The sequence below is a fragment of the Bombyx mori genome, chromosome 24 (genome assembly GCF_030269925.1).
Source record: "Bombyx mori chromosome 24, ASM3026992v2".
NCBI lineage: Eukaryota > Metazoa > Arthropoda > Insecta > Lepidoptera > Bombycidae > Bombyx > Bombyx mori.
This window is the reverse complement of record NC_085130.1, coordinates 17,118,024-17,143,077: the sequence shown is the minus strand read 5'-3', so window position 1 is coordinate 17,143,077 and position 25,054 is coordinate 17,118,024. Positions and strand designations below refer to the sequence as shown.

The following is a 25,054-nucleotide window of genomic DNA, read 5'->3' as shown; positions in this document are numbered from 1 at the left end:
GTCGAAATATTTTAATTAAATCTTTATTTTAATTGAGCAATAGCAAACGTTTTCAATTATAATTTCTAATAATTTATTTCGTATATATAAATATAGTCTTAACGATATTATAACATCAACTTTAATTTAATTATCGATGCGAATGAAAATTTTACTTTGATATGGAGACAATTAATCAATTAGACAAAAAAAGTTAATCCACAAATTTGCTGTACAAGTACCTTTTTATTAACGTACCGTATCGGCAAAGGATTCTTTAAAAGATGTAGATAAATGTAGATAATTTTTGGAATATTTGAATCAAACCAGCATTTTAGTTCTCTTAAATAAACAAAGAGTTTCTATTTGACTGACAGCAAATTTGGCGGGAACTCCTCTCTTAGGCAAACGAATATCTTCCTCAATTTATTAAAAACTTTGAGTTTAATGCGTGACACCTTTTATTTTCCTTATTGCATAAAATGAAACATTATCAAAATAATTTAATTTTTATTGTTACAAATAATTATAATCTTTAAATTCCCAATAGTGCGACGAACAACGGACTGAAATTCAATTACTGAATGAGGTCTTAATTAAAAATATGTAACCTAGGTGTTTGCAAAAAAAAACAATTGCATTTGTTCTAAAGAAGAATCGAGACAAATGACTAGATACTATTTTACAGATCTATTGGAACGATTACATATACTTTTTCTATATATTTTTATAAATAATATATCTATGCCGTATTTCATTCTCATTTTAGATTTTTTTGTCTATTTTACTGGCTGGCTTTTACTGTGCGATTCTGATATTTCTTATTACAGTTAACACCTTCTATAGCACGGTATTTTACAACATGCTTCCACTCTAACACGAAAAGAAAATTTCCACAAAACCCTCTCATAACACAGTATTTCTAGAACACGATAACGAAATTTTTGTTTAAAAATTTTTAGAAAATTACACTATGCACTATGAACACACAATAAATGGGAATAACCGAAATTTTACTGTTCATTTTTTTCATGTATAATACGTAAAAATCACATACAGGCATAGTTGAGATGCTTCATTCAGAAAAAATCTGCCTTTTTAACCGACTTCAAAAAAGGAGGAGGTTCTCAATTTGACTGTATGTTTTTTTTATGTTTGTTACCTCATAACTTTGACTGGGTAAATCGATTTTGATGATTCTTTTTTTATTAGAAAGCTGATATTTCCCGTGTGGTCTCATTTCAATTTAGTCCAGATCTGATAATGGTACCCATGAGAAGACCATATACATAAGTCTTAAATTTGCATTAAATACGTGCGCGACAAATAAATGAATAGCTCATTAACTCAATATCACACCAACCGATTTCGATGATTATTGCTTTTAGTGTGTATTAATTTGTTTTGGAATATCTTTTTTTTTTCTATTTGAAGTCAGTTTTTGTTAAAGCATGTCTATTTACAATTATTATTGTATTGACGTCTACAGTTTCATACTGTTTCGCAAAACAGCAGAGATATTTTGTTGGAACGTATCTAGTGTTATTTTGTCTATCAAACATAACAGACAAATGTTTGTAGGAAGTCATCGAAACAAGGAGCCTCAAAAGTCGAGATATGAACGAAATACGGGCTTTTGAAATTTGGTGCAGTTTTTTTTTATTTTTATTTGCCCTTGTAGGCAGACGAGCGCACGGCCCACCTGAAGGTGAGTGGTTACCGTCGCCCATGGACTTCAGCAATGCCATGGGGAGAGCCAAGCCGCTGCCTACCGCTAAAGACTAACTTTTAGAGACTAACTTTTTTTTTACGATTGAAGGATTATTGCTTGGATTTCCAATTTCACCAGGACAGATGGGCGAGCAAAGGCTCTATTAGGAGGGGAATCTGAGGGCACCATGGAAGCTGCCATAAAGAGATCGATTCTACAAGGGCTCTTGCATCAAAACTACGACTTGCCTCTCATAGAGCGAGAAAATCAACCAATTCTCTTTGGACATATAACGCGATCAAACACAGTCATATTGGAGAAGCAGTGGATTTTGGAACCGATAAAGGGGGAAGTGATTCTGAGGCTGAATTCCATCACGATGCTTTAGAACAGCGGTCGGGGAGCCGGGGTAAATTACCCCCAAATGGGGTAAAATGAAATTTTGGAGGGTAAAAATGAAACTTTTGTGAGGAAAAAGTTGAAGTAAATTTGCTACTTTACAGGAGAGCTAAAGGTTAAAAATTCGGAAAAACAAATCATAACAACAAAAAAAACTTCTTTAGCTTTTTTGGAATGGAGTAAACTCAATTGAGATTCAATTAAAAACATCAAATTGTTGATGCTAATATCAAATACAAACGGACCTTTAATTACAAAGATAAATGAGCGAATTGTCGCTTAGACCAAATAACCTTTCAGCATTCGATATCTGGGTAAATATTTTAAGCAGTTTTCTTTTTTATTACTGTAGATAATCAGACCAAAGTCTATTCTAGGTACTTAGATGATATCGCACGCAAATTTAGACCTTGAGATGTCAGGTAGATTGTCCTTTTCGTGTTTAACTCCTACTGCAAATAATATGGTTCATGATACAAATCGTTCTAGCAAGCGAAGCAGCTGATAAGTTCTTTTTTACACCGTTTTTTTTATATTTTACAAATTAATTCGTCTTATAAAAAAAAGTTATAATAAAAATTACAAAAAAAAAATACTATCATTTTATTTTACGTTATTAATAACAAAAAAAAACATTGATCCAGTCAGCGCTTTTTACTTCCTTTATCACCTGTAAATAAAAATAACATAGGTATAAAGATTACTTTAATTACTTTAGGTAATATACTGGTGGTAAGATCTCTTGTGAGTCCGCGCGAGTAGGTAGGGTGGTCCTGCCTGTTTCTGTAGTCAAGCAGTAATGCGTTTCGGTTTGAAGGGTGGGGATGCCCTTGTAACTATACTGAGACCTTACAACTGATATCTCAAGGTGGGTGGCGCATTTACATTGTAGATGTCTATGGGCTCGAGTAACCACTTAACACCAGGTAGGCTGTGAGCTCATCCACCGATCTAAGCAATAAAAAAAACAAGTGTGGCACTCGGGGACTGCCGCGGTAAAACTATTGCATAGCATTTTTTATCAACTTATGCAATTCTAATTAGACAATAATAATTTAATATTAAAACAATAATAAAATAAACCACGCCCTATTTATAAACATTAACAAAAGCAAAACATTAACTGTCCTCTTCACACTCATAAGCTAGACCGCGCGAGAGAGAGCTGGGCAGTTTTCATGATGCGTATGCAGTCCGATGTCACGCCGCGCGTTTATTCACAAACACTACACAAGCGCAACGTGTGAATGTGTTGAACGCGAGCTACATGGTAGGCGGAGTGAGGAGCGTTAGGTTTTATTTTCGTTACGGAATTTCTTGATTCGGTCGCGGCGAGCAAAGAGTATGCATCGACAGTTAATGTCGTTATTTCGTTATTGTGGTAGATTCATCGAAGCAACGCTCTTGCTAGGGTTCGTGTTTGCAACGTCGTCAGGTTTGGGCCACGTGAGCTTACCTACTAGTTAAGGTTATGCTGAAATGGTCTCTCTTAGACCATCAACGTAGGTAGGAAAAAAAAAGCGCAAGACATTCCATCATGAGCAACCGAACGGGTTGGACCTCTCCATTGTTACTGTAGTATACTTAAAAAAAGGAGTCGTTGGAAAAAGTAAGTTCGTATTACTGTCACTATGGAAGACAATCATAATAATTAAAAGAATGATGACGTGTTCATTTTTAAAAACATCATTGCTCCACATTTTTTGTCTGTCTGTCTGTTTGTTCCGGCTAATCTCTGGAACGGCTGGACCGATTTTGACGGGACTTTCACTGACTGGTAGCTGATGATATAAGGAGTAACTTAGGCTAAGCTAGGTAACTTTCTTTAAGACTATCTTCGCCCCGCGGCGTCACCCGCGGTACGACAATAACCGCGGGTAACATCGCGGGACTCAACTATTTCAATAATAAAATTTAATGTTTCCGAAGTGAAGCGATGGCGGGTCGCTGGTTCATACATATACATCTTTAAAATCCAAACGCGGCTTACCTTCGATCAGGCGTCCTTCCGGCAATTGGGGCACGTCTGTTTCTCCTGAAGCCAGGGCATGATGCACTGCGAGTGAAAATTGTGGGTGCACGGTAGGGCCATCAGCTCCTGATCCTTCAGCATGATCTCGAAGCAGATGGAGCATTCTTCCAACGACCACGAGCGCTTACGGCTGTTGGGTTGTTCATGTGTCACACACTATAGTAGAATTATTTTGTCCGTGTCATAAACCATAGCCCGGTTAGTCAATAGATGTCGCTAGATTAAAAATGTAAAACGCGCCATCGTTTGTTGCAAACAAAAACTATAAAAACCCCCATTGTCGAAATGTTAAGATGTCTATGGATTATAACGGTAACCATTTAACATTAGGATTTTTGTTAAACCACCATTCACTGTAATAAGTGACGCAGTGGTCCACAGTCTACATAAACTTGATTGAAAATTCTCCATCTGTCGAAATGCGGGTTGCCGACGAATGTTGATTGTACAGTCAACGCAATGAGACCGTTTATCGTCGATGATAAAGTATTATGTTGCAAAAAAGTCTAATTTTTGTACTTTGACTCATAACATAATATCTCACCCCCACTACTTCGTATACCGCCCCGTCGCCGCGTGTACCTACCTGCCTTCGATGACTCGTTTGTTTTTATCGATAATGGCGTTGCGTCCGCGCAACATGCTCACCGCCCTAGCTGGGCTATGTTTGAGTCGTCTATTATCAAAGGTGGCAATCTGTGCATTTGGACAAAAAAAATTTATTGATATGTCAATACAGATTGATTTGAATATAATCGTCTCCTTCAAAGAATCTATATATTAATACGTGAAGCAAAAACTTTGTATCCCTTTTTACGAAAATTGCGCGGACGGAGGAGTATGAAATTTTCCACACTTATAGAGAATATAGAGAAGAAGTGCACAATGCTAATATTTTTTTAAAATAATGCATAAAAGATACATTAAATCAATAAAGAAAACATTACACACACTACATGCCATGTATTTGACGCACACACGCGTGCATACTATTTATTGTCAAACTTTTGTTCTTGGCGTCTGTTGTCAAATTAAGAATAGATTAAATATTGTTTGCCTTTGTAAATATTTTTTATAGTGTAGTCTTGGAGAAATTTGTGATTATAGAAGTATAAAATACAATCATAACATTCGACTATAATTAATTAGAATTGTAAGTTTGTACACTAAAACTTACAATTCCAATTAATTATAGTCGAATTTCGACTAATGCGGGACCTCTAGTACGGTTCAAAACCTGCATTAAATAAAGGTTAATAGTTAACCTGTTATTTATCTAAGATGTCGTTCAGAAGAGTTTTGTGACTGCCAATGGAATACAAAGTCAATAATTCGTTTTTCTGATTTACCAATAATTGTCCAAAAGTCACATTGCCGGCTTTGATAATAGTCGACTCGTTTTATGACCCACTGCACGGACAAAATAATTCTACTATAGTATTCATTGTTGCCAAGCGGTTACCGGAGCCCATAGACAAATAAATAAATAAATATGTACTAACAATCACGCCACGTTAAGTGGTCCCGTGCTAAGTTCGTAAAGAACTTGCATTACAGGTACCAGATAACGGAAATAAATATAAGATTTTTATTATACACATCGGCGCTTGAAAGGCAAATGTGACTGACTAAGCGACAATGCGTGAACTTTACAGTAGACTAATTTAAAGTTGAAATTAATTTAAAATGTACCTGAGAAATACCTGGAAAAAAAAATCTATTTTAATATAGCTGTAGGATTGAAATGATTTTAATAGACCTAGAAATATATTTTTTTACGCATCGAATATGGTTATTGCCTATCATTTATGTACAAAGCAGTTATTGTCGTTTAGTCACATTCGCCTTTCAAGCGTCAACATACTATATTTAATATACATCCATAACCCCGGAAAATACATTTTATATTTATCATACAAATATCTTCCCTTGGCGGGATTCGAACCCGCAACCCCCTTGTGTAGTGACCAGATGTCACTTACCACTACACAAGACCAAACCGTAGCGAATTACTGCTTCACGGCAGAAATAGGCAGGGCGGTGGTATCTACCCGCGCGGACTCACAACACGTCCTGCCACCAGTAATTACGCAAATTATAATTTTGCTGGTTTGATTTTTATTACACGATGTTATTCCTTCACCGTGGAAGTCGATTGTGATAGTTAAGTGCGTTTTTCAACGCCTTTCGGGGTGGGAAAGAGACGGACTGATGCTGTTCTAGATGGTCACGCCGACCCAAAATTAACTTTAACACAAAAATCTTTAAAAAAAAGCTGCTACAATGCAAGGAGCGTTTTCCAAAAAATAAACTATACGATAATTCTGTGTAAAAGCTATTTTGAGCAATGCGCGGAATACTTTTTCTGTTATGATTTCTGGGAGACCATGCAACTGTTTTAATGGAGTTAACACTTCAAACACTACAATTACATATCGGTTAGATACTAATTCAACTTTAGAAATTACGGTAAGGCTGTATGATGATACGATTGATTAGTACCTTAAATACTATGCATAAAATATGTTTATCATCACCGTCATCATCAGCCTGTTTTTTTTATGACCTGGTAACTAAGTCCTTTCCTCCTCCTCGAGTCGTGTTCCTCATGTCTGAGGGTCGTGACCACCATCACTCATGAGCTTCAATCTTAGGATCTTTTTCCACTTTCCCCTGTCCACGGTATTCCTTTATTCATTTATTTATTTTCCTATATTCCTTTAGGTCATTCATGTCTTATTTTAATTTATATTCTTATTTTTATGATAAATGATAATACAGAGTGAAATGAATTGAAATGAAGATGATTCATTTCGGACATTAATCAACTGGGATAAAATAAAATGAAATGAGATGAGATATAATCTCAGAAAAATGGTGGTGATTTACTGGGATTTTTTTGAGTGGACTTTTTGGAGGATCCCGAGAAGTTACGTCCAGCGGCTTTGTTTCATTTTCCCACATTTATGCACTTTCACAAATACTAAACAGTTAATAAACCGCCGTTATTACACATTTAAGCCTGAAGAAACACTAAATAGACAAAATAAAACAAATCACACAACTTCACTCCTCGCGTTCCCGCCAAAAAGTCATAATCAGCCTATAGTAATCCACTGCTATAGATTAGTAAGCTGAAGTGGCAATGGGCTGGCGGTATTAGCCGGAGAACAGTTGGGATGAACGCGTTCTTGAGTGAAGACCACGGGCAAACGTAGCGTAAGACATCCTCAGGCTCGGATGAGTGACGTTCTATGAAGGGTAGCTGGCAAAAGCTGGATTAGGGAAACAGAGGACGGACCCCCGATCCTGCGGACTGAATGGAAAACAGTCGACGTCGCCCAAAACACGTCATTTCGGATCCTCCCGATCCACTAAAGGTGCTTTTAGGTACCTCAAGTACCGGTCATCGTTCTCGCCGAACCCGTCGCTTGCGACGAAGTGCTCGGCGAGTAAAACAACCCATTAGACACAGCCCACTGAGTTTCTCGCCGGATCTTCTCAGTGGGTCGCGTTTCGGATCCGGTGGTAGATTCTGCGAAGCACTGCTCTTGTTAGGGTCAGTGTTAGCAACGTCGTCAGGTTTGAGCCCCGTGAGCTCACCTACTTGTTAAGGGTAGGCTAAAATGGTCTCTCAAGACCATCAGCTTAGGTACGAAAAAAATAAATAAAATAGCGTGGAACACTGTCATATCGGGTCGCATTCGGGTGTAATCGGGCGCGATCGGAATTCCCGAAGGCACAGGTGTTATCTGGCGTCACACCAACATTATTCGCGCGCCGATTTAAATTTTAGTATAATTTGTATCGTCTATAGTGCTCAGCGCCATTTCCTCCTTTTTTAATACGCTTTTATTAGCTTCAGACGTATGTATGCAACGGAATTTTTGAACATGATTTTTGACCCCCTTCAAAACGTCGGATTAACTCGAAATTTCGTATACTTATTAAGGACCGATGACAATTCAATATTTAAAAAATAAATTAAAAAAAACATTGAAAAAATTGAAATTCAACTAAAAAATGAAAAATAAAGAATAATTTAGGTTAGAAAATACGCTTTTATAGAAAATCCAACTAAAAATAGAAAAAAAATTTTCATCAATTTGAATTAAAAATAGTGTAAAAAAAACCGTGGGTTGCATGGTATCAATAGTTATAAATATTTTATGAACAGATATTATGAGTAGAAGGGTTATTTTGATAATATCCTGAAAAGCACCCCACGCTTTTTTACAATAAAATCATTTTTTCTTACACTATTTTTAATTAAAATTTATTAAAATTTATTTTGTTTGTTTGTTGTTATCGTAAACATGCACCTAAAACAACTTTTATATATTCTGAGTGAAAATTTCCCGCCAATACGGAGAGTAAATAACAAACCACAATCGCGTTCAGTGGAAATTGAACAGACCTATTGTCCAACAGTGCGTTGCTATAGGCTGATGACGACAATGACATATATAATACATAATTGAGGCCGTTAGCGCAAAAGTGGCCTAACCCACAATTTATATTCAGGCTTATGTATTGCAATTTATTTAAAACTTAATAAATTTTTATGCAATATCGGCCTATCCTTAGTTTCGATACATAGACAACAGATTACTTTGTAAACATCATTGTAGCGCGTAGCCTATCCCTAGTTTCCATACATAGACAACAGATGACTTTTTAAATATCATTTTGGCGCGTATTTTTTTGCTTACGAAGTATTGTAAAAGTAAATTCGAACCTCATTATTCCCATACTAACTATTAGGCCACTTTTGTACTTACGACCTCAATTATAGAGGTTAGTAAAGTTAGAAAAGAAAAAAATACACGCGTATTAAGGTAGGTAGTACGAAAAAAGTTAACACAAAAAATTAAATACGATATTTTTTTTAAAACCAAAAAACAAAAACAACGAAAAAAAAAAAGAAGGACTCACAAGTGCTCATCCCTGAGCCTATTTATCTGGCTGTCTTCCGCTCTGCGAAAAATATCAGCTATTACCGTAACCAGTATCGCGTTAGTATCAATTCGATTAACGTATAACACGTATTTTCATTTATTATTAGGCTCTCACTATTCTGTTTTAAACAACACAACAACTAATAAAATTTATTACGTGGAAATGCGTAATTATTCAAATTGTTGCCGAAAATATCGGAAACAAAGAAAAAAATTCAAACTTCTTTTACGGTTTGATCACGCGTTTCTATATTGTCATTACTACATTATTTCCGACGTCTAGAAAATACTTCACATTTATAGTGGCCACGGACAGCCCACGAGTTTCTCGCCGGATTATCTGAGCGGGTGGTAGATTCTGCGAAGCACCGCTCTGGCTAGGGCTAGAGTTAGGGCTTGTACACATAGCTGCGATGCGACGTCGCATCGTAAAAATCTACGAGCTCCTACGACGCATCGTAAAAATCTACGAGCTCCCACGACGCATCGTAAAAATCTACGAGCTCCTACGACGCATCGTAAAAATCTACGAGCTCCCACGGCGCATCGTAAAAATCTACGAGCTCCCACGACGCATCGTAATAATCTACGAGCTCCCACGACGTATCGTATAAATATACGAGCTGCCACGACGTATCGCAAGAAATTGCGAATTGATTTCGCGTACGCATTCCTGCGATGTGAAACGATTGTAGAATTGTGTAACTATACTTGAGATCTTAGAACTTATATCTCAAGGTGAGTGGCGCATTTACGTTGTGGATGTCTATGGGCTCCACTAACCACTTAACACCAGGTGGGCTGTGAGCCCTTCTACTCATCAAAGAAAAAAAAAAAGAAAAAATTGAAATACAGTTGTGGAAGGCCTTGCCGCACGAATTCTTGTCGTAGTTTTGTGTGTGCCTATTATGCATGATGACTAGTTGAATAGTCAAGTATCACCAAAATATTTAACTGATCTAATGAAACAGGATTCAACGATTTTGAAAAATGTATTTATTTTCATATTAACGACGAGATGTATGATTTATTTGTTAAAATGAATCTACAAAATACAACAATCAGCCATGTTAGCTTAAACACCAATCAGAGCGATATACGTCACGCCTCAGTAATCGTCATCTTGTTTCGTTTGAGCTTACGCGCGATCAATGCAATTTTAACAAAAAAAAACCTATTGTTTTCGCTTTAATCATAGAATAGATTTTGAAAATTATTCATCATTCCTATTCGCATCGCGCCGATTCGCAGTTATGTGTACAAGCCCTTAGCAACGTCCATGGGTTAGAACCCCGTAAGCTCACTTAGTCGGCTAGTGAATCTAGTATGACCTCGAGCTTTCTAAAATAGGTAGGAAAAAAGGCCACGAATGACGGAGTAACAGAAATCGATATAATCACTTCGGTGCGCCGCGTAGGACACCGGTGACCTACGAGTTTCCAAGGGTTAAATTAAAAAAACAAAATGTGTGCAATTCACACGTGGTAGAAGTGAAACCTTCCAAAATTAAAATACAATTATCCTAAACGTCTTAAGTATATGTAAAATTTTGTCATTAGTAAATAATTGTAAGGTAGCGCCCTCTGTGAATTGATATTTTAATTTCACGTATAATCCTAAATTAAAATTCACTACAAGAGCTTTCATACACACGTTAGTATTAAAAAATCTCACAGATGGCGCTGTATTAAATAGTATTTCTGTCTCATTCTTTGCTGGCTTCATCCTACACATTTTTGTATTTGTGTCTCTTACCTGTCGTTTTTTCCGTTGCATCCGGTTTGAAATCACAACGATTCTAAAGAAGTTTTCACTTCAAAAAATATATATGAAAATAACAATAACTATTCAGATCCCACAGTATCTTTTGCTAAAATCATTTACTCACTTTCTCCTTGGACTTATCATATGCGTTAATCCACTAAAAAACATCATTAACGGAGACCGTCTCTCCTCAAAGGGCACATCGATAGAAGAATTAGTGATGTCCCATTCCATTTGAATATCGGAATCAGAATCCACTCTTTCCTCGACGTTTTGAAACGACAGATACCCTGTCTCGAGGGTCACACTCCGGTTCTCATGTGACTCATCTAAGTCGCTGATTTCAGAAATGGACGTATCAGTATCGTACGTTGTGTCGTCATCAGATTCTTCAGCGTCATCTGAATAGATCGAACCTGAACCTCTGGTGTCATTGTTCGAAGGTGAATGTGTATCTTCAGTGTTAGACATATCTTGATCACTTGATACGCTATTCGTAGATTCTGAACGGCAGCTAGAAATACTTGTATCCGGCATCGAGTCTTCTATTATGCTTGTATCGGAAGTGCTGTGTTCTGATATCGTGGAATAGCTATCCGAGTCCATTCTATCTGTTAATGGGCTATGAATTGACAAAAATGAGTGATGAAAAGCATATCGACGCTTGAAAGGCAAACGTGACTAAGCGACAATAACAGCTTTGTACATAAATGATAGGCAACAACCATATTCGATGCACAAAAAATATATATTTCTATGTCTATTAAAATCATTTCAATCCTACAGCTAGATTCGTTAAAATATAATTTTTTTCAGGTATTTCAACTTTAAATTAGTCTACTGTAAAGTTCATGCCTTGTCGCTTAGTCATGTTTGCCTTTCAAGCGTTGATATATTATTGTAGTTAGTGCAAATAAATGAGCGGGTTATGGTTTGTGGTGATTTTTTCTGTTTCATTTTATTCATATTGAAATATATAGTAGGTAATAAAAAACCAATAAATAAAAACTACTAAGACAGTGAAGATTGTTATTTAAGCCAAGCTTTGACTATCGGATGCGCAATGCATTTTTTTTATGCCAATGCAAAATGCATTAATAGCATGTACAAATATAAATTCTGAAGGTGTTTACCGAGTATCTAGCCAACTACTATACAAATAAGACTATCAGATTATTGCTATTATATTTTAAAATAATGTACTAAAATTAATTTGATTCGATGCGAAGATGATTTGATTTCATGTTTTAATATTTTAATACAGTTTAGTGGGGAACTATTTATGTAAGCATCTAGTATGGGTAATAACAGCTATTTGTGTATATATCTATTATGGTTCACCTGATGGTAAGTGTTCACTGTCACTCATGGACATCAACAATACCTTAGGATACAGCCAAGCCGCTGCCTACAGTTTTTGGCACCAGTTGTGCTAATGTTAAAACAATAATATTCCCATTTTAGAAGTTTGTAAAAATTACAAATGACCTCAATTCCTTTATAACCTGTATCCACAGTTATCACTACTGAATATCAACATTAAAACTATATCGAGGGGTAAAGGTATTTAGTTAAAGCAACATTTATTACTGGTGGTAGGACCTCTTGTGAGTCCGCGTGGGTAGGTACCACCACCCTGCTTATTTCTGCTGTGAAGCAGTAATGTGGTTCGTTTTGAAGGGTGGGGCAGCCGTTGTAACTATACTAGAGACCTTTTTTTTTTGCTTTGATGGCTGGGCGAGCTCACAGCCCACCTGGTGTTAAGTGGTTAACTTATATCTCAAGGTGGGTGGGGCATTTATGTTGAAGATGTCACATGAGCTCATCCACACATCTAAGCAATAAAAAAATACAATGAAATTATCTTTGTAATTAATGAACCGTTTTATTTGGCATTAGTATTAACGATTCCATTGTTTTAATTAAACGTCAATTATGTTTACTCCATTCAAACACATAGCTTAAGAAATTCTTTTGATATGATATTTTTCCCAATTTTAAACTTTTTTAAGGCTCTCCTGTAAAGTTGCAAAAATGTCGCTTAAGCCAAATAACTTTTTACCCCTCAATAAGTTTCTCCAACTGCTATGTGTTAAGTGATGTGTCAAAAGAAGTTTTTATTTTCGACATTATTAATGCATTATTATCACACTAAAACTGATAGATTGACATGACACCACAATACAAATTTATTTCGTCAATTATCAACTAGTTTTTAAATCTATTCGAAATTATACTTTTATAAAACACCCAAAAAAATTGAGAACACACAATACCTTAAAATAATGATGCAATTTATAATATTTATTCTAATAGTAACTGTTTATGTATGGAAAAATGAATTTCAGGTAGCTTAACACGCTTATATGTATGAAAAAAATAATGGAATCTCTTTAGAAGCGTGCTCAAAAAAGCGCCAAAAAAAGGTAATGTAGGTGGATTTGAAAAAAAAATGGCTTACCGTTTTCTGTTTATGTAATTTTTTTTACGTATTTATGTACCTACGTAAAAAGTTCGAGAATATTACAAAAATATTATTATTACTTACAAAGCACTGTGATCGTTGTATGCCCACGCAGAACTGGTGGAACCCTCAGTATCGGGTTGCTCAGGCCTTTTGCTTAAGAAGTAATACAAAGCAGCACCAACGCCGACACCGACCGCGGCCGCGATCCCAAGGCCGCGACCAGTGCATCCCGTTTTCTGCCTGTCTTCCTCGCGTACACTCATTATTAATTAAAAATAATCGAAATTAAAAAATACCAAGTCAACGAAAATATTTATGTTTTGATGTAACTATACATTGATCCAGATTTGATGACATGAAATGTCTTTTAATTAGCATTATCTTTATCTCTGTCTATTTTGGCGCTGTGGGAGAGAGATAGGTCGATGTGATGCTAGAATTACAGTAATTTTTTGTGGTTTAGTGATGTGCTCGTACGTTAGTATAGAATCGAGATTATCGATTTGAAAATTTGGCACTGCTATTTGTATATGAATCCAATAAACAAAACGTTGGGAAGGCTTCATTTAATTAAATAAAACTTATTAGAGTCAGATTTATGATATAATATATAAAATAAGTGTAAATAGTAGTTTTACGCAGTAGCCTTGAACATTCATTTGAATCTGGTTTTTCTCGAGATAGTTCACAGATAATCCCCATCCGATTGAACGGAAGTTTCTTTATACGAAGAAAATAATTATTTCAATATAATTTTTCAAAATACAAGAATACGTTTTTACATGTCATTTCATCAACATGTCAATTATCTATTTCACTTTGTTTTAGATTTTTATTTGCCACATACGAAACTTATTGTTTTCAAGAAATAAAATTAGGTATGCGCATAGTGATATATTAAAAACATAAACGGAACGCGCAAACGTATATTTTGTTCGGGGAATTACGTAAATTCCTTTCAGTCAGACAACAAATTATGGCGGCGAATGACAGTGAATTGTGAAACGGCAAGCTAGTTTTGTCTCGTTTTCAATCTGTACCGTGCAAAGTGTTCCATCACAATCATTGTCGTTTTTCGTTGCCACAAATAAATTGCCATTTTGCGATGACCAAGAATTCTAATTCGCAGGGCAGCAACACATCCGCTGTGAGTTTAATCATTTCCTTTTCCTAATAAACAATTAAAACGAATAAATAGGTCTAATATAATTATCTGAATATTATGTGTAATTTTATATGTATATATTTACGAATGGGTCTAATTAGCTGAGCATGTGTAATTTTATAAGTATATTTCTTATTGCTTAGAGTGAACGCGTTCACGACCAACCAGCTGTTAAATGACTAGCGGTACCCGTTGACATCATCAACGTAAATGCCGCCGCCCACCTTGAGGCATGAGTTTTTACAGTACAACAACTGCCCTACCCTTCAACCGAAACGTGTTATTGCTTCACGACAGAAAGAGGCAGAGTGGTGGTACCTTTTTGCTTTTTTTTAACGCAGGATAATCCATACAAATCGAGGGGTGGGGGGGGATTGCTGGTACCTACTCTTGCGGACTCACACTAGTAATTATATACTCAAATAATAATATCTTTTTCGTGTATCTCAGGAATGTGGACAAGATAGGACTATTATAACAAATTACATTATTATTTTAGCAACGTTTCGGTCTTTTATTAGACCTTCATCAGGCATCTGAAAATTACACATAATTGATAACCTACAATACAAAAACAACAATTGTCCAAACTACCATATTTACCATAATATGAATTTAAATAATCTCTATCATACACTGCACAATTGTCTCAGACATCAGAGACTAATACAAATCTACAAAGCCACTAAATTATTTAATTACTATTTTTTGATTCCGGAAACAAAGCCAACACGACACATAAAATTGCTAATTGCGTGACAAAGGTTAGCCCACTATTGAAACTTCAGTACATAGACTATACTTTACAATATTTTATACTAGCGCAAACCTCGCTAAGTATCAAATTCAAATATATCTGAAATGAAGGTTATTTTTTTCTATTAGATTTATACTCTTTTAATATATCATTATATAAAATACTTAAATTGTTAGTGTCTGTTCGTTTGTTCACAGTATCATTAGTTTTTATAAAGATCATTTCACTAACATTACGTTTCCACCAATTCATTTCTTTATCCAAGATTTCTATCTTATCAAACTTAAAATTATGATGTTGGTCAAAGTGGTGGGTTGCTAATGCTGTTTTATTCTCTTTTAATATATTAATATTTTTACAATCATAAATGTGTTGTTTTACTCTATTACTCAAATACTGCCTAGTTTGTCCAACATAGCATAAGTCACACGAACAAGGTATTTTATACACTATTCCAGTTTGTTGTTGTTTATTTACTGGATCTTTTAACTTAGAATAGATTGAATTAACTCTCAAGATGTTATAAAATGCTAATCTTACATGAGTTCCTATAAAAACTCTGTTTAATTTATGTGATAATTCTGCTATATAAGGAAACCGACAATATCTAATGTTATTATTATTTGAGTTGACCAAACTCCTTGGTTTATTATTTAAGTTCTCTTTAAATTTATTTATAACACTGTCTACTAATGGTATTTCATAATTATTATTCAACAATATGTTACGAATCTTACCAAAATTAATTTCATAAAAATCACTACTACTTAACTTTGTCATTCTATCAAGTAAACCTTTTATCATACCTATCTTCTGAGACCGAGGATGATTTGAATTCCAATTTAATAGCCGACCTGAACTAATGGGTTTGACAAACCAATCAGTTATCAATTTATCATTTGATCTTTTGACTAACACATCTAGAAAAGATAAACTATCATCCTTTTCTACTTCCATGGTAAATTGTATATTATTGTCAAAGCTATTAAATAACTCTAAGATATTATTTACTTCCGACTCCGGTATGGCTGCGATAGTATCATCCACGTATAACTTTAAGAAGTGAATTTCAAACGGTAGAATCTTCAATATCTGATCGATGACATAGTTCATAACGATGTTAGCTATGACTGGACTTGCAGGGTTTCCCATACTGCTGCCTTCCGTTTGTGCATAGAACTCTCCTTGATATACAAAGTAACTTGAATCATAACAAAACGTAATGAGGTCAACTAACACACTCTTAGGAATTTTTACTAAATGCTTCATGTTATCCCAAGTTTCCTCAATTACTTTAAGAATCAAGTCACGACGTACATTCGTGAACAATGACACTACATCCAATGAAATCAGTACATAATTCTTCGGTAAGCTAACCTTTCTACTAAATGTCACGAAGTCAAATGAATTTTTTACATTATATTGAAACTTCTCAATCACTGGAGTCAGTATTTCATGTAGGAACCGTGCCAGGCTGTAACTCGGGGAATTAACACAACTGACCACTGGACGCAAACAACAAGTCTCCTTATGTGTTTTCCTCAAACCATAAATCCTGGGTGCAACAGTATACTTTGCTTTCAGATGTTTACCTTGTTGTTCCTCAACAATTTTTGCTACTACTAACTTGTTCACTAAACTGTTTGCAACTTTTTGCCATTTATTTGTAGGATCCTTTTTCAGTAATTTATATGTCACCTTGTCATTCAACATCTTTCTCATTTCAGTGTCATACTCAGTTTTTAACATTTTTTTTCAAGTAATGAGAATTGCACATGGAGATGAAGTAGTAAGATCAGTAAAGGAATGGTCGAATAGCATAATTAAATTGGCATCATTACATAACAGAAAAATTTTCTTACTAAAATGCCGTACAAATAATATTATTCCTAAACATATCAGTAATAATATGAAATGTATTTTATCATTAAATATTGAGGATCATCCTTTTAAGAAGATGTCGGATAGATTGATTACGGGTTTTCAAGGTTCGATATTGAGTCTGGAGATAAAGGTGACACTATGGAAATTAGAGCAACAAAATAAACGGATAGTAGACATGGAGGATAAAGTTAAAGGTTTGGTCTCAGAACAGTTATTTAGAAGATGTGTGGTAATGATCAACAAAAGATATGAATATAATTTTAATAAGATAAAAAATACCAACATTAAAAAATTTGATATATTAATTAAACAAAAAATAAACCGTCATACATTATCAAGCAAGAGTAAACATATTTACAATTATACAGATGTACAGCTACCAACTGAAGTAGAAATGATATTGAACTTAGAACCTAAGTTTGGTATAGAAATAAAAGAAAAGTGGAAGGTGATACCAACTGTGATTAAGGATTTAGAATTTGGAATTGAAGCTGTACAGTTGGATGATTGTAACGATGAAGGAAAAGATATTGTTAAGAATAATTTGAGATCTAAAGCGATTAATGTAATTTCTAACTATTACAAAAAAACAAAAACAAAAAAAAAAATGATAGACTAAATCATACAGTATTAATAAAAAATTTATATATTACTCGAAAATTTCTAAAAGAGAGACCGGACTTAATAGTTGCAAGAGCGGATAAAGGGAACACAACAGTGATAATGTTAAAAACTGAGTATGACACTGAAATGAGAAAGATGTTGAATGACAAGGTGACATATAAATTACTGAAAAAGGATCCTACAAATAAATGGCAAAAAGTTGCAAACAGTTTAGTGAACAAGTTAGTAGTAGCAAAAATTGTTGAGGAACAACAAGGTAAACATCTGAAAGCAAAGTATACTGTTGCACCCAGGATTTATGGTTTGAGGAAAACACATAAGGAGACTTGTTGTTTGCGTCCAGTGGTCAGTTGTGTTAATTCCCCGAGTTACAGCCTGGCACGGTTCCTACATGAAATACTGACTCCAGTGATTGAGAAGTTTCAATATAATGTAAAAAATTCATTTGACTTCGTGACATTTAGTAGAAAGGTTAGCTTACCGAAGAATTATGTACTGATTTCATTGGATGTAGTGTCATTGTTCACGAATGTACGTCGTGACTTGATTCTTAAAGTAATTGAGGAAACTTGGGATAACATGAAGCATTTAGTAAAAATTCCTAAGAGTGTGTTAGTTGACCTCATTACGTTTTGTTATGATTCAAGTTACTTTGTATATCAAGGAGAGTTCTATGCACAAACGGAAGGCAGCAGTATGGGAAACCCTGCAAGTCCAGTCATAGCTAACATCGTTATGAACTATGTCATCGATCAGATATTGAAGATTCTACCGTTTGAAATTCACTTCTTAAAGTTATACGTGGATGATACTATCGCAGCCATACCGGAGTCGGAAGTAAATAATATCTTAGAGTTATTTAATAGCTTTGACAATAATATACAATTTACCATGGAAGTAGAAAAGGATGATAGTTTATCTTTTCTAGATGTGTTAGTCAAAAGATCAAATGATAAATTGATAACTGATTGGTTTGTCAAACCCATTAGTTCAGGTCGGCTATTAAATTGGAATTCAAATCATCCTCGGTCTCAGAAGATAGGTATGATAAAAGGTTTACTTGATAGAATGACAAAGTTAAGTAGTAGTGATTTTTATGAAATTAATTTTGGTAAGATTCGTAACATATTGTTGAATAATAATTATGAAATACCATTAGTAGACAGTGTTATAAATAAATTTAAAGAGAACTTAAATAATAAACCAAGGAGTTTGGTCAACTCAAATAATAATAACATTAGATATTGTCGGTTTCCTTATATAGCAGAATTATCACATAAATTAAACAGAGTTTTTATAGGAACTCATGTAAGATTAGCATTTTATAACATCTTGAGAGTTAATTCAATCTATTCTAAGTTAAAAGATCCAGTAAATAAACAACAACAAACTGGAATAGTGTATAAAATACCTTGTTCGTGTGACTTATGCTATGTTGGACAAACTAGGCAGTATTTGAGTAATAGAGTAAAACAACACATTTATGATTGTAAAAATATTAATATATTAAAAGAGAATAAAACAGCATTAGCAACCCACCACTTTGACCAACATCATAATTTTAAGTTTGATAAGATAGAAATCTTGGATAAAGAAATGAATTGGTGGAAACGTAATGTTAGTGAAATGATCTTTATAAAAACTAATGATACTGTGAACAAACGAACAGACACTAACAATTTAAGTATTTTATATAATGATATATTAAAAGAGTATAAATCTAATAGAAAAAAATAACCTTCATTTCAGATATATTTGAATTTGATACTTAGCGAGGTTTGCGCTAGTATAAAATATTGTAAAGTATAGTCTATGTACTGAAGTTTCAATAGTGGGCTAACCTTTGTCACGCAATTAGCAATTTTATGTGTCGTGTTGGCTTTGTTTCCGGAATCAAAAAATAGTAATTAAATAATTTAGTGGCTTTGTAGATTTGTATTAGTCTCTGATGTCTGAGACAATTGTGCAGTGTATGATAGAGATTATTTAAATTCATATTATGGTAAATATGGTAGTTTGGACAATTGTTGTTTTTGTATTGTAGGTTATCAATTATGTGTAATTTTCAGATGCCTGATGAAGGTCTAATAAAAGACCGAAACGTTGCTAAAATAATAATGTAATTTGTTATAATAGTCCTATCTTGTCCACATTCCTGAGATACACGAAAAAGATTTTATAATAATTATGGACGACAATATTGATAATATCAAATAATAATTTTGGCGGGTATGATTTTTATGACGAAGGGTTCGTCCTGAAAATTAACTCACAGACACAGCCCACTGAGTTTCTCGCCGGATCTTCTCAGTGGGTCGCGTTTCCGATCCGGTGGTAGATTCTGCGAAGCACTGCTAGGGTCAGTGTTAGCAACGTCGTCAGGTTTGAGCCCCGTGAGCTACCTACTAGTTAAGTTTACGCTGAAATGATCTCTCAAGACCATCAGCTTAGGTAGGTAAAAAAAACTGCCCTTGCTAAAAGGCTAGTATTAAAAAAATCTCTCAGGTTGAGCCCGTGAGCTCACCTACCCGTCCAGGCGTAGTTGGAATTGCTCCTAAAGCTATCAGCGTATAGGCATCAGTAGATATCCTTGAAGGCAGTCCCCTACCGCGACCCGGAGGTATCCTCCTGCGGTAAGAGCTTCTCGCAATTGGCTAGATCGTTTCGGTACATTTGTTTTTTAACTAGAGGCTAGGTCCCGGGGGCCTGGGCCACCAGCACGACTGGTATCCAGCCACCATATTCTATCTAGTGACACTTAACCGTTTATCTGTATACACAGACAATGCTAACATGAATATTCGGCAAAGTTTTGAAAGTTTTTAAATCCACTCTTTATTCATAATATATAGCTGCTTCTTTTGTCAAATCAATCCAAGATTATACAGATAAGATAGCTCAATATCAGAATTATCGAAAATGATAATTTGGCTCGTATGTATTATTAATGCGAAAAAGTGCAATGACCCAGATAAATTTGTATTTTTTTTATTGCTTAGATGGGTGGACGAGCTCACAGCCCACCTGGCGTTAAGTGGTTACTGGAGCCCATAGACATCTACAATCTAATTGCGCCACCCACCTTGAGACATAAGTTCTAAGGTCTCAAGTATACTTACAACGGCTGCCCCACCCTTCATACCAAAACTTCAAGAATGCTGGTTAGTAATTGTGATCATGTGTTGGCGTCTACGTGCCTCCATCGGCTAGGCTCTGTCGTAGCATGAAGTTAGCCGAGTTCCGACGACACCGCAATTGTGCTGCCATCTGTCGGGAATCGTGTTGCGTTTCGTGTAGCTACCAAACTAATGACCGACATATCGTCTCCGACATATATACCTAGTCAGGTCATAAGTTCTGTCACATGTTTAATGTAAAATAATTGAAACAAGTTTATTCATTATGTAACCATTCATATACCAAAATGAACTTAACAAAACATAGATTCTTATGACACTAAAGTTTATTCAAAATGACCTCCGTGATTTTGAATACAGGCCTTCAATCTGCGCGGCCAGTCGTCTATCGCAGCACGAACGAGGTCCATGTCAATATCGGCGGCTGCCTTAATCAAGGATGTCTTGAGTGACTCCAAATTGGGATGAGGCTTTGAGCACGCCTTTTCCTCCAAGTGTTGCCATATCTTGTAATCTAACGGATTCAAATCTGGACTGGAGGAGGGCCAGTCTTCGTGCCGGATGAAGTCGATTTCACGCGCCGCCAGCCAGTCTTGTGTGCTCTTCGCTCTATGAGCTGGCGCCGAATCTTGTTGGAATACCCAGTGCCTGTTATTGAACATGGTATGAGAAACAGGTTCCACAAGGTTCGTCAGGACTGTATTTTGATACACAACTGCATTCGTTTTTACACCTTTCTCACAAAAATGTACCTCTGTTAAGCCCCAATAAGAAACTCCCAACCATACCATGAGCGAGGATGCAAAATGACCTCGTTGGACACGCGGAATACGGTTGCTCGCTTCTTCACTACTGTGTGCGTACACCTTATCATTTTGTTTGTTGTAGCTCTCTTCTACGGTAAAAAATTTTTCATCCGAAAAAAGAATTTCCCGATATTTTTTTCCCGCGTACCGCTTCAACAAAGCGCGGCATCTCTTCAGTCTCAGGTCCATTAGACGAGCATTCAAACGATGTCCTGTTTTTCTTCGATATGCCCGAAGCCCTAAGTCTTCATTTAACACCCTTTTCACCGTGGTTCTTCTTAACCCCATTTGAAGGGCCAACAGTTTCTGCTTACGTTTGGGATTTCTTTGAATTCGCGCCTTCACAGCTTTTATCACTGCTGGAGTCCTAACAGACCGAGGGCGACCACTTTCTTGACCTGTCATCTATACTAGAGTCTTCATTGTATCGTTTAATGGTACGATAAACGAATCTTTTGTTTATATTAAAATTTTTCAGTATTAGGCTACTTTTTTAGACTAGCTTCGCCCCGCGGCGTCGTAACATCGCGGGACTCAACTATCTATAATAAAATTTAATGTTTCCGAAGCGAAGCGAGGGCGTGTCGCTAGTATTATTATAAAGCTAAAGAGTTTGTTTATTTGAACGCGCTAATCTCAGGAAGTACTGGGCCTATTTGAAAAATTCTTTCAGTGTCAGATAGCCGATTTATTGAGGAAGGCTACAGGCTGCTTAACATCACGCTAATACCAATGCAAGTCGGTTAAGTAGCGTGATTTCGGTACCTTAAATAACCCCTTAACATTCTGTTATTCAAAAATATTTTCACTTTCTACGTAAATGAAGAGGTGGGTAAAATTTATGCGTTATGCCAAAGTAACTATTCCACGCGGACAAAGTCGCGGGCAAAAGCTAGTATTTATATAAGCAACGAGTGTCAAGTTTTTTGATCCACTAACGGTGCTTTTAGGTACTTCAAGCACCGGTCACCGTTCTCGTCGAACCCGTCGCTTGCGACGAAGGGCTCGACGAGTAAATTAACTCTTAGACACAGCCCACTGAGTTTCTCGCCGGATCTTCTCAGTGGGTCGCGTTTCCGATCCGGTAGTAGATTCTGCGAAGCACGGCTCTTGCTAGGGTTCGTGTTAGCAACATCGTCAGGTTTGAGCCCCGTGAGCTCACCTACTAAAGTTAGGGTTACGCTGACATAGCCGCTAGGGCTATCAGCTTAGGTAGGAAAAAAAAAAAATTTTTTTGTCTCTTTCATTTTTATTTATTTTTCAGGCTAATGCTTTAGCACTAGGCGCGATGGCGGTTGTGGCGGTCGGAACATTTCTCTTTACTTGGTGGCAAGAAAGGAAGGTTCCCCCACCGCACGGAGCTCAAGGCGCGAATCGGCGAAGATAGTAGCAGTAAGGAAGTTTTTGACGGGGGCGGGGTGTTGGGGGGTTGGGGGGGGGATGGTATTAGGGACGATTCTTCCCTTAAAATCAACATCAATAGATTAGTTCATTTTCTTATTTTAACGTTATATTAATGTTTGGACTATTGGTGATTAGTTTCGACTATCTTCCAGTGAATTTATTTATTATTATTATTGTTGCTTAGTTTTGGTCGAGTTGACGGCCCATCTGATGTTAAGCGGTTACCGGAGCCCATAGACATCTACAACATTAATGCCGTCACCTACCTTAGGATATGAGTTCAAAAGTCTTAGTTTTTACAATGTAACAGCTGCCCCGCCCTTCAAACCGAAACGCATTACTGCTTCACGGCATATAGGCAGGGTTATAACTCTTTAACGGTTTTATTTTATTTTATTTTATTTTATTCATTAACGAATATTTTGTTTATCTATTGAAATCTAAAGTTACTTTTTCCTATTTCAGGAACATAGTGCAGCGGAAAAATAATTTTGTTCGCAAAATAATACTTACGTGTACACGCTTGTGTTTACTGTCAAGTAAAATTATATTATAAATCATTGAGACACTTTTTATTTTTTGGATAAGTCGTATTTGTTGGTACTTCCTTTTCGTGTTAGTTCTTTTCGCCACCTTACGCCATCTGTTGACGATACGGCGAAAACAGTAGGAGCCGAGAAAGAAAGAAAAAAAAATGGCGGCAAAATACGGTTGTTTCTTGGGTTTTATAATCAAACACAGATAAATATGTTTCCCATAAGTTGAGCTATATATATTTTTTTTAATGTATAATGTGCACTTGTGGGTAATTCCAGTTCGGAACTTAGGGGCAATGAAACGACCGTACGTAATAACAGCTGGTTTATTACTAATGTGAGCGGAGCGGGTCGCGACATACGAAGTACATATCAAACACTGCAGTAGAGCTAGATATCGTAAAATTAAAGACGGTTAGCAAGAAACCTGAAGCAAATCAGCAACTTTCTCAATATATATTTTTGCCTACTTAATCGATGGGTACTAAGCGATGGGTTATAATAGTTTTACCGGACATCACTAGTCCTAGCAAGGGCAATTTGCCACCGGATCGTAATCGCGATCCACTGAGAAGATCCGGCGAGATTACTTCTAGGACATTTTGTGAGCCCGCACGGGTAGGTACCACCGCCCTGCCTATTTCTGCCGTGAAGCAGGAATGCGTTTTGGTTTGAAGGGCGGGGCAGCTGTTGTACTCTAAAATCTGAGACATTAAAACTCATATCTCAAGGTGGTTGGCGGCATTTACATTGTAAATGTCCACGGGCTCCGGTAACCATATAACACCAGATGGACATCCACTCATCGAAGCAATGAAAAAAAACCACCAAAAACCTTATTAATCATATTTATTTTAACGCATACATACACTAAGTTTCAAAACTCTTCTGATTAATATGAATTCCTTCAGAAATGACTGACTAACCCCCGTATCTTTAGTCGTATACACGAGCTTAACTCGACTCGACTCGACTCAACCTCCAACGCGCGTTTTGGTATGATTAGTCGTAAAAATAAACTCCACTCAAACGTCCTTGGAAAATTTTCCTAACCGGAGTGAAGCGAACTGTCAAGTAAAGGTACGTCGCGACGTACCTTAAACGTTCCTCAAGGCTGGTTTTCTATCAATGTCCAAATAGTATGTGGACCGCAAATTGAAATATATGATATTGTTGTGCAATGGCCTGGATCTGTGCATGATTTCCGCATATTTTGATAATTTAATTTTGATAATATTTATTAATAAAGTAGGTAAATAGTTCGAGGTTAGACATTTGAAACTCTTTATTTTATTTACCTACATAAGAGTCATATTTTGCTTACTACCTGATAAATAAAGTCAATGCGATTATAAGTTTTATTTATATAATAATAAATTGGTGGTTGTGGAAAAGCACTTCAACAACACGATTCAATCAAAATCACACAAA

At 35.9% G+C, this 25,054-nt stretch overlaps 2 protein-coding genes across 4 annotated transcripts; both read right to left on the bottom strand.

The window, feature by feature from the left end:
• Positions 1–7: 7 nt before the first annotated feature.
• Positions 8–13,653, bottom strand: LOC101742042 (uncharacterized). The gene is made up of 5 exons (XM_038019767.2): positions 13,392–13,653; positions 10,968–11,465; positions 9,057–9,098; positions 4,080–4,251; positions 8–2,759 (listed from the first exon to the last, which is right to left on the bottom strand). Exons 1-4 carry the CDS (start codon positions 13,571–13,573, stop codon positions 4,086–4,088), a joined length of 888 nt encoding a protein of 295 aa, XP_037875695.1. The 5' UTR covers positions 13,574–13,653; the 3' UTR covers positions 8–2,759; positions 4,080–4,085.
• A 247-nt stretch (positions 13,654–13,900) lies between these two features.
• LOC119630413 (uncharacterized) lies at positions 13,901–16,981 on the bottom strand. 3 transcript variants are annotated; one of them, XR_009976568.1, is made up of 2 exons: positions 15,079–16,981; positions 13,901–15,011 (listed from the first exon to the last, which is right to left on the bottom strand). XR_009976568.1 is itself a non-coding variant. In XM_062675886.1 (2 exons), the coding sequence occupies exons 1-2, from the start codon at positions 16,979–16,981 to the stop codon at positions 14,464–14,466; spliced, it is 960 nt and encodes a 319-aa protein (XP_062531870.1). In that variant the 3' UTR covers positions 13,901–14,463. The 3 variants fall into 3 exon arrangements, 1 of the variants encoding a protein (XP_062531870.1); XR_009976569.1 differs by having other exon boundaries at positions 13,901–14,480; XM_062675886.1 differs by having other exon boundaries at positions 13,901–14,480; positions 16,039–16,981.
• Positions 16,982–25,054: the final 8,073 nt, after the last annotated feature.